This window comes from Sinocyclocheilus grahami, unplaced genomic scaffold, assembly GCF_001515645.1.
Source record: "Sinocyclocheilus grahami isolate Dianchi unplaced genomic scaffold, SAMN03320097.WGS_v1.1 scaffold2275.1, whole genome shotgun sequence".
Classification (NCBI taxonomy): domain Eukaryota; kingdom Metazoa; phylum Chordata; class Actinopteri; order Cypriniformes; family Cyprinidae; genus Sinocyclocheilus; species Sinocyclocheilus grahami.
Genome location: NW_015507454.1, coordinates 101,017 through 110,485, shown reverse-complemented (window position 1 = coordinate 110,485; position 9,469 = coordinate 101,017). Strand labels below are relative to the sequence as shown.

The 9,469-nt window shown below is 34.7% G+C and overlaps 1 protein-coding gene and 1 pseudogene across 1 annotated transcript in view; both read right to left on the bottom strand.

The window, feature by feature from the left end:
- Window positions 1-1,624: 1,624 nt before the first annotated feature.
- Window positions 1,625-6,557, bottom strand: LOC107574579 (uncharacterized; annotated as a pseudogene).
- A 725-nt stretch (window positions 6,558-7,282) lies between these two features.
- Window positions 7,283-9,469, bottom strand: part of LOC107574581 (uncharacterized) — a 6,238-nt gene continuing 4,051 nt past the window's right edge. The window contains exon 6 of the mRNA XM_016261027.1: window positions 7,283-7,434. Coding sequence (XP_016116513.1) covers window positions 7,387-7,434 — 48 coding nt within the window. The 3' untranslated portion in view covers window positions 7,283-7,386. The remainder of the gene's footprint in view (window positions 7,435-9,469) is intronic.

The window sequence follows — 9,469 nt, the reverse complement described above, 5'->3', positions numbered from 1 at the left end:
GGACTGAAAGCACCACGTTTTAAAACTATGGGCAACTTCTTGGAAGTAGGTAGACACTAAATTACAAGTTTGGTAGAATTTTACAGTAAGAAAGTTATTTCCCTTAACCAGGAAATTAACGTTCTTAGAATTGACAAGACAGTTGACCCTGAGTGGTCAGCTAAATATCTACAGCGGATCTAAAATATGAATAGTTAATTATAACTAGTTATGGTTAATTATTCATATTTCCTGTTGTGAGCTAAATTCGCTACAGTAACCTGAGACGTTTTATTTAGTTCCCACTAAGGTGAATGACTTACTACAGGTTTGAAAGCCAAACCCAAAGACATTGATATCATTACCATAATACTAGTATAAACAAACTGTAAATATGAAACTAAATGTAATATTAAAACATGCAATATGAATACATTAAATTCCCAGTATTCTGAAGAGGTGATATTTATCAGGGGTCTCAGGGTCTATGAAGATGTGCAATCATCTCTTGGCTGTGTATGCCATGTATGAATCAGGATGTGAGTTTGTATGTTATGCATTAAGTTGTATAAGATCATTCACGTGACTCGTGTATGTTTGTCTGATGAGTGAATGTGTGAATCAATGATGTTCTTCTGCTGTTTCTTTGCATGTGTTACATTTACAGACTGCAGCAATCAGACTGGATCTCTGACCACCACAAACACCAGAACCACAGATTCTGGACTTTATAAACTACAGATCATCAGTAACAGAATCACAAAGAGCTTCAGTGTCACTGTCGTTAATTATAATTTAGTATTTCACTGCATTTTCCTCCAAGGAATGTTAAAATGCAGTTTGACTTTAACTTAGTATTAAACGGGTCATATGATGCGATTTCAAGATATTCTTTATCCCCCCACATATCTACCTCACTATGTGGAAATATTTGCATAATGCCGCCCAAATGTTCACGCAAAGAAAGAAGGCGTGGTTTCAGTAACCGCAGTTAGTGTTGAAGCAACCATGTCAGGGAGACGCTGTATGTTTCTAGGTGAAAGCAAAAGCACTTTATTTGGCCTTCCAGAAGTAGATGCATTTAGGAATCTTTAAGATTACTTACAACAGAACAGCAATGCATTTTATGGACGTCCGTTTCATGAACCTTGGAGAGTGCGTTTGAGAGAGGCGGGGCATAGAGGACCTACAATAATATACAGTATTTTAAAAATAATGTGTTTTTTGAACATTAAAGCATGTCATATGCATCATATGACCCCTTTAAAATATAACTGACATCCTTTTTGTAACCTTCACATGCACATCAAATGACAGTTTTCACATTGAGTATGTATACTACTAGTAATGTGCATACTATACTATCATCCATTATATAAATCTCAGATGCACCGTTTTTACTTGCTGGATGATAAACAGATGAAAAACTCCCACAGTACTGCATTGAGACTCACAGAGAGTTAAGTTTTGATCTTTTTGAGCTGTAAACAAACACGTGTTAAAATAGTGTTCTTTATTTTGAACACTAGATGGCGAAAATACGTCTTTGTACATTGATTTATAGAATTATAGCAGATGTTTCACTAGTCACTGAGAGAGGAGTATATATTCCTTTAAATATATATCTTAATATTAATACAATAGACTAAATGATCTGAATCTGGTACTTAAAAAAGATTCTTCTCATGCTGACAGACACATACTCTACAACTTGATTCTCCTCTTCAGTTTCTGTAAAAGAATTGCATGATGTAAGAAAAAAAACAACTTTTATGAAATATATAAAATATTATTTGTATTTTTAACATAAAAAAACAACAACTATTTTAGTGGTGTTTTTTGGGGGAAAGTAATATAGAAATGTAGTAATAATAGCATGAACTGCACAGGCCTAACTAAATTAGAAATTTCATGAATGAATTTGTGTCAGAATACAGTAGTTTGAGTTTCATACTCCTCTTGTTTCTTCTTTTTTTTCACAGTTATTTGAAGTCCAACTAAAGATATACTTGACTGTGCTAAAGTGGTACTATTGCAAGTATACTTTAGGTACACTTTTAATATCTTACATTTAATGACCGATATTATTCAAATATTATACAGACCTCAACAACAGTCACACTAAAATACATTTTAGGCTTAATATTAAGAAAAGTAGTACTACAAATAAAGTTTTTATATCAGTAGGTCTTGAGCGTTTGTCAATAAATATCTTAATAGATTTGAACTATACTTAGTATGAAATAAATGTATTTTAAATATACAATATTTTTTTTACTAGGGACACACAACATGAATTAGTAATAAATGATATTTCCAATTTATATGTTTCATTTATAGAACGTTGAATCATGAAACATAACTACAGTTATCTCGTCATCACAAATCTGACCTGTGTGAACAACAGTATACAGATTAAACAATGTTTTATGTGTCAAAGTAGAAGGGTTAATGCACACAGTTAATTAAATATATTTGATGCTTTAAAACAGCATTAACCATTTTAATATGACTTTATTTTGTATTTTTTACACTCACACAAAAAGTCCCTTCTAGAGGAGTAAAACAGTGATTACAGAATCAGTTTTTGTGTGTGAGACAAATAAAGAGCTGTTCATTGTAGATAATTGCAAACCAATAACCACACATGATAGGAGCTAAATGGTGTTAAAATTATAATGTGGCCTATCAATTGATTAATGTATTTGGTGGAGATTTTTAAAGTTTGCTATTAGTATTTGTTATAACAGTAGCAGTATGAAACACTTGCCTTCTGCATCAGTTTTTCTACATTTCCAGCAGATGCAGAAGATCCCAAATCCAGAGACAATCAACAGAGATCCAGCAGCAGAAATCAACACTATCAGCAAATCTGAGTCTGGAGGATGAGAAGGAGAGTAAAAGAAAGACATTGATGTAAGTTATTGAGTCTGAGTTAAAACATATAAGATCAGCTCAGTAAATAAACACATATAGCAGTGCTGCTGTACCTGCACATGTGTGACAGAGTTCACTGATGTCCAGATGTGTGGTCTGGTTGCTTATGGGATTGTTGAGCACACAGCTGTAGGTGTTGTTATCCTGATAGTCCACCTCCAGAGGTAGAGAGAGACTGATGCTGAGATCAGACACACTGATGCTGGACAATAAACTGTTTCCTTTGTACCAGGAGAGAGTCACATGACCCACATTCACCACTGAACACACCAATGAACAATTCTGCTGTGATGATGATGATGATGATGATGATGATGATGATGATGAAGAACATTGTGAAGAGTTGCTGATGACAGGAACAGACAGACGAGCTGAAAACATGAGAGAATAAAGAGAAATATGGGAAACATTTCATCATGTACATAGCTAAAACAAGAAACACAGGACACATTTTACTTACCTTAAAAAGAAACACTGAATGTTTTTGATGACCGTTTAGCTCCAGTTATCTCTAGTTGATCAACTTGTGATGGTCAGAGATCCAGTTTGGTTGTCCAGCTTCAGTCTGTCTCTGAATCTCCCATCAAGAACATCAAATGTGGAGAAGATTTCAGCATCTCTACTGATTTCAGCTATCAGAGATGTTTCAGCTCCAAATTTCCACATTATGTCATCGTCTTCATGTATTTCAGTAACATCAGAGTTCAGAGTGACAGAATCTCCCTCCATCACTGACACTGTCTCACCAAACACACCTGGAGAATAAACAGATTTTACACAGATTAAAGTTATTGTTGGTTTAGAAAGCCTGAAATCAGTTTGTAACATTTAACTGCAGAAAAGACACCAAACAAAATGAAAGGTGACATACATTGTATGCATTTGAATTTGCAATCATTGAAATAACTTCATACCTTACCGATCAGATGCCAGCAGCACAAACAAAGGGGAACAATAAGCGTTTCCAGCTATTCAGTGAAAAGTCTGATCTAATAAGACTATCAGTGAAAGGACAACTGATCTAAACAAACACAAGAGAACTGATGTGAATCCTCAGAGTTTGACTCTCCTAATACAAACGCACATGAGTATATGCATGTTATATATAGTTATGTAAAATAGAAATATGATTTTGCCCTTTTAGTCATCTCTCAATGTTTTGGTAACTTCTGTCACTTCTGATAAATACTGTCACTGGACAGTACTTATTCAAAAGGTACACAGTTGTACCTTATTTCCCCCTAAATACATAGGTGCATATTAGTACCTAAGGTGTACATATTAATGGTACATATTTATACCTTTTGAAAAGTTACTGATTCCAGTCACAGCTTTTATACCTTTTTTTTCTCTCTCTCTGAGTGTGTACCAGGTTTACTGAAGATAAGCTTCTTTTTTTTTTTAAATGTGGGTCAATCTGCTGGCTGGACAGACATCATGTGCGTGAGAGTGGGGATTCAGTGCATGTGTGTTTAGTTTGAAGGTGAAGAGTATTTTCCTGTTCTGCGTTGAAGTTTAATCTACAGAAACATGATGAAAAACTTTCACACAGAGGTAGGCAACACACAATGATCATATTTAACACTGCCATTCGGAACAGTGTTTCACACTAAACTGATTTAAATTGAATGTTGACGGTTTATTGTCTTTTTAGAGCTGCTTTACAGCAGTAATGAATTCTGTTTGTATCAGTATTTTCTTGTTTAACTCTGTAAAGCTGCTTTGAAACCAAAGTGCTGAATAAATAAACATTGGTTGACTTGACATTCACAATTTTAGTCTGTAAAAGTCATTGTTTTTGTTTTGGAAATTGATCATTTTATATCAAAAACCTTTTTCACATTCTAAAGGTTGTACTCAGTTTCTGACAAGCACACAAGCACGATGGAGATCAACTAAAAGTCTTTTAATAAGATAAATCCAGGAGAACAGACATGGAAACAAACTTAACATAATGGGTTAAATTTGTTAGGGTTAGGGGTACCCTAACCCTAACCCTAACATAAACCCTAACATAGCAGACAAAGACTAAGGGAGAACTGAGTTTTTTTTTTAGGGAACTAATGGGATAATTAACACAACAGATGAACAGAATGACTAATTAAACAGACTGGGGAAAACTGTCACAGGGGAAACACGGAGACAGAAAACCACAGACATGTAACAGTTTCCACTGGGTGCTTCATTATTACAGGTGAAATTTTGTCAACAGCTGCCCTTATATGCATACAGTATTTAATTATTTATCTTTTTTAGATTTTACTGTAAAATAATTGAATACTGTATCTGTATTAAGGTTGGGCCGATCGCCGATGGCTGACAGACATCACAATATTAAGCTGACATCGTGATTCCTTCCCCCCACCCCCTCTCCCGCAATCCGCCGCATCCCAGTTCCGTGTTCGGAAAGGAAATGAAGTGTGCTAAGGAAACCCTAAAGGGAATAAATAGCCTACGATAAAAAATATATATTTCAATACATTTTCTCGCAATTATATCGTTGGGTAGGTATAGGCGACTGTATAAATTGCGGGCCTCAGGGAGCCACTTTCGATTGCGCGCTCTCATTTTACTTTCACTTTCACTTTTGAGATTCGCGATCACAAGGACTCTATACTACGGAGCGGCAGTACTTACCACACATTTGACAAGATTAGATGTTTGTCATTGGTGCTCAGGATCTATCTATCAGGACCTATCAGACATTTCTCCTTACTCTGTGTATGTGGTAAGTGAACTTTCATGTACTGTAATGCAACAGGCTACCGCTAACGCGTTATTTGTTTCACGCTTCCGGCACATCAGTAAAAATAAAATATTGAGATAACAATACCATGAACTGCAGAGGCCTAACTTTAAGTTAAAGGCACACTATGTAAGTTTTCGCCGCTAGAGGGCGCCTATTCAAAACAATGGCATAGTTTGATGAAGCTGTGACTGAGTGTGGAATCATGGGAGTTGTGGTCTTCATCCCCACAGCCGATGCAATCCGATGGGACCCGGGCAGAAATCATGTTCATGGATGAGCTAATGATTTATTAACGTAGTAGAATGAAGCAGGGTGAGGCTGAAAGCTGTCGAAGCAAAACGAGGCCGCTGAACGAGCGTGACACACGGCTCGAAAGCAGCGGAGCTTTTATTATGCCACAGTCGACCTCTTCCTCCCCTTTCGGTCGAGCAAAATTATGGTTTAAATACGTATTCTTATTTTTAAACAAAGTTTGATGCAACAGAATGATTAGATAAACCTTGGTTTAATCTAGATTTAAAATTAATCCTTATTGTGCAACACATCCAAAACCTTAATTTCTTTTAAAATGATCTAGTCTAGAGGAAAATTAATTTATTATCATTAACAACAAAAATGGTAATTATAAGTACACATTTAATTGAATTCTGTATTTTTATACTTTTGTTTTTTAGCTGCCTGACTTCAATTCTGAGTTCAATAGCTAAAAGTTTAAGAATTTTGTGTGAATTGGGTATAAACTGTGTTTTATAGTAAAACTCCATTAGTGATTAGTGATTTTAAAATCGCTGTGTATTTATGTAATTATCAGTGTTAGTGAACATAAAAAGACCAACTTACTTTCTAACTTACCGATCAGATGCCAGCAGCACAAACAGAAGAAAACAAACATGTGAAACATGTTCAGCTGTTCAGTGAAAAGTCTGATCTAATAAGACTATCAGAGAAAGCACAACTGATCTAAACAAACACAACAGAACTGATGTGAATCCTCCTCTGACAGAGTTTGACTCTCCTAATGCAAACACACATACTGTCTGCATATGCATGTTTCACATGTGTATGATCTGACAGTACAAGTTATACTCAGGTTCATCTTCTGTTCTGAGTCAAACTGAAAGCTGCAGTTTTCTTCAGAAATGTGGTTTGATCTTTTGGGTGGATGAACATCTTTTAGATGAGTGTATGTTTTCACTGCATGTGTATTAATAAAGCATTTCCAGTCACCAGATATTGGTCCAATCAATTATCAATCTACGTCAATCTATAAAAATAATAATAATAATAATAATGTCATTGATCATTACAGCTTCAGGTTTGTCTTCAGGTCCTATAGCAGGAAATAAACCAAAGTAAGCTGTATTATTTTTTTTTATAAACAAGCAACAGGAGGCAGTGATCAGGTATAGATTTTATTCAGTTCATTATACTGAGAACAGCAGTATATGTTTATAGTGCACACTGTCGGGTAAAAGAAGCGGTTATTACAGAGGACATTTTCTTGTTTAGACATTAAAGCGATTTCCTTATCACGTGTGTGATACTGTACAGTGTACACTTTTATGTTTATTTAAATAAGATAAAATTAAACAATGTGATGTAAAAGGCCAGGGGAAAAAACAGACAAACATCTTGGCAAAAATAAAGAAATAAATGTAATAGAAGTGTGAGTCAGGGCCTGTATGAGCTCAATCGTTTATTCCAGTAGACGTGGAATTTGGTCACCGTTTTTTGGCCACATTTGCATACACAGGATCCTTCTTGGATTTCTGCAAAGAAAAAAATACAGTCAATCTGATGCAACAGTGTAAAAACATAAAAAAATTAAATAATAATTTAAAAAAAAATCACGTAGAATGCATATGCAGATCAATATTTACGAGACCTAAAAGTTCTCGTAAAAAAAACTAATTCTCATTCTCATTCTGTAAAATAATGTAAAAATCAAAGTCCTAAAAACTAGTAGAACTGAACATAATTTGAGGACAGCTAGGGGTTGCCTTCCATCATTTTTACTCCACAAGTTTACTAGTAGGCGTTCACAAATCAGGCGGTGAATCACCGTTTTGCATCCCCATGGATTACGCACATCATTTGCATAAAGATGCATTTGCGTTGCCAGAGGCCACTGTCCCGTATCGATGGAAAACATTGGCTTATCCAAATGATGTGTGATCGCATCGTCGCTGATAATCAGCCTCTTGCCCTATATTCAGCGTTACGAGACTCACATTCACTTGCAAGTGCAAAGGCATTGCCAAACAAACACATCTGTATTCACCGTTTCCATGATGGGTTAAACGTGGTACCTAGACATATGCAACAAATGCCCATTAAACATTTCACACGCTCCTTACTCAATAACTATTAGGCCCACTGTCTTTTTGTTTGATGAATTCATTACACAACATATATTTGTGTCTCAAGAAGAGAAACACACAGCAAATGCATTACCAGCCAAACAAAAACACATAGTCTTTACACGGATGTTGTCAGTAGTCGCTTTCTCACTGATAGGGTGAATTCAGCTAATGTGGGCCATTTAAGTCTGATTTTACTGTGCTCAGTGGGTTTGCACTTTCAGAGCATAACAATGGTTCTTAATTAAAGGGACACTGTTTCTCTAAATGATAAAATAGGTTTGGTGGATGCAATATAACACTGGTGGGTGTGGCCACACCTCAAAGGAGGACTCTGTCACGGTGAAAGGTAGAAACTAGAAAATCCCTTTGACATGAGATTTTCATTTCTAAATTATAAGGTTGCTCACTAAATGGAAACAAATATTTTTGGGACAGATCCTGCTGTTTTTGTTTCCATAGTTAACAGGGAATAAAATGCAAAGAAATGTTTTTTAAAAATGTAGTTTTCTTGTAAGGTGTTTAAATATTGCTGGCCCACTTTGACTGAATGTGTTAGATAAAGTGGGCCGGTGGGATTCAAGTAAAGTGGGCTGACCTTTAACTTTCAGTAAATTGCCATTCACTAGTTATTTTATAGTTGACATGTATAATTTACTTTTTTAGAAAACAGAAATTAGTCTGCAGTCAGGAAATTCAAGTAAGAGATGGAAGAAACGAAAGAGAGAATAGAAAGGAAGTCAAGGCATGAATATCAATCTGTGGAGTGAAGAAAGGATGAGAGCAGCAAAATGTAGATGCAGAATATAAAGCTTTAAAATGTGGACACATTTAAAAAAAAATATTTAAAGTGTTTAGAGAACTTAGATAGAATTTTTATTTACATATGGTTACCATTTTAAATGTTCCTTTTATATATTTTTTAGACTGTTTGTTGTCGCTTGTGTTATGGTCACATATTGTAGAGTTAATTTTATCAATATTCTGATTTCTGAATTTTCTGATACTCAGATTTAATCAAATTTAATGTCAACACAACATGTTCTTGGAATTTCACAAATGAATTAAGATGAGGATTTACATGATTTATTTTACTCATAACCTGTGGGTTAAATATTTATGGATTTGTTTAATATGTTGTTAAATATATTTGTCTGATAATATGTGTTAATAAATTGTGTGTTTTTAATTAAGATGCAGAATATTTTTAGATAAATAAGGGATGGCCCACTTTACCAGACCAGCTGGCCCACTTTACCTGAAAAGAAATTAGTTTGAAGTACATGACCTCAAAATATTTATTGGTATATATCTTGCAAATAACACTTTATATGATTTGTATTCAAATTGTAAAATATTATAGCTGGACCTTAAAGTTAGCAAAAGTAAAAAAAAAAAAAAAAAAAAAAAAAAAAAAACATACTTAGAAATGCTTTTTTACTTG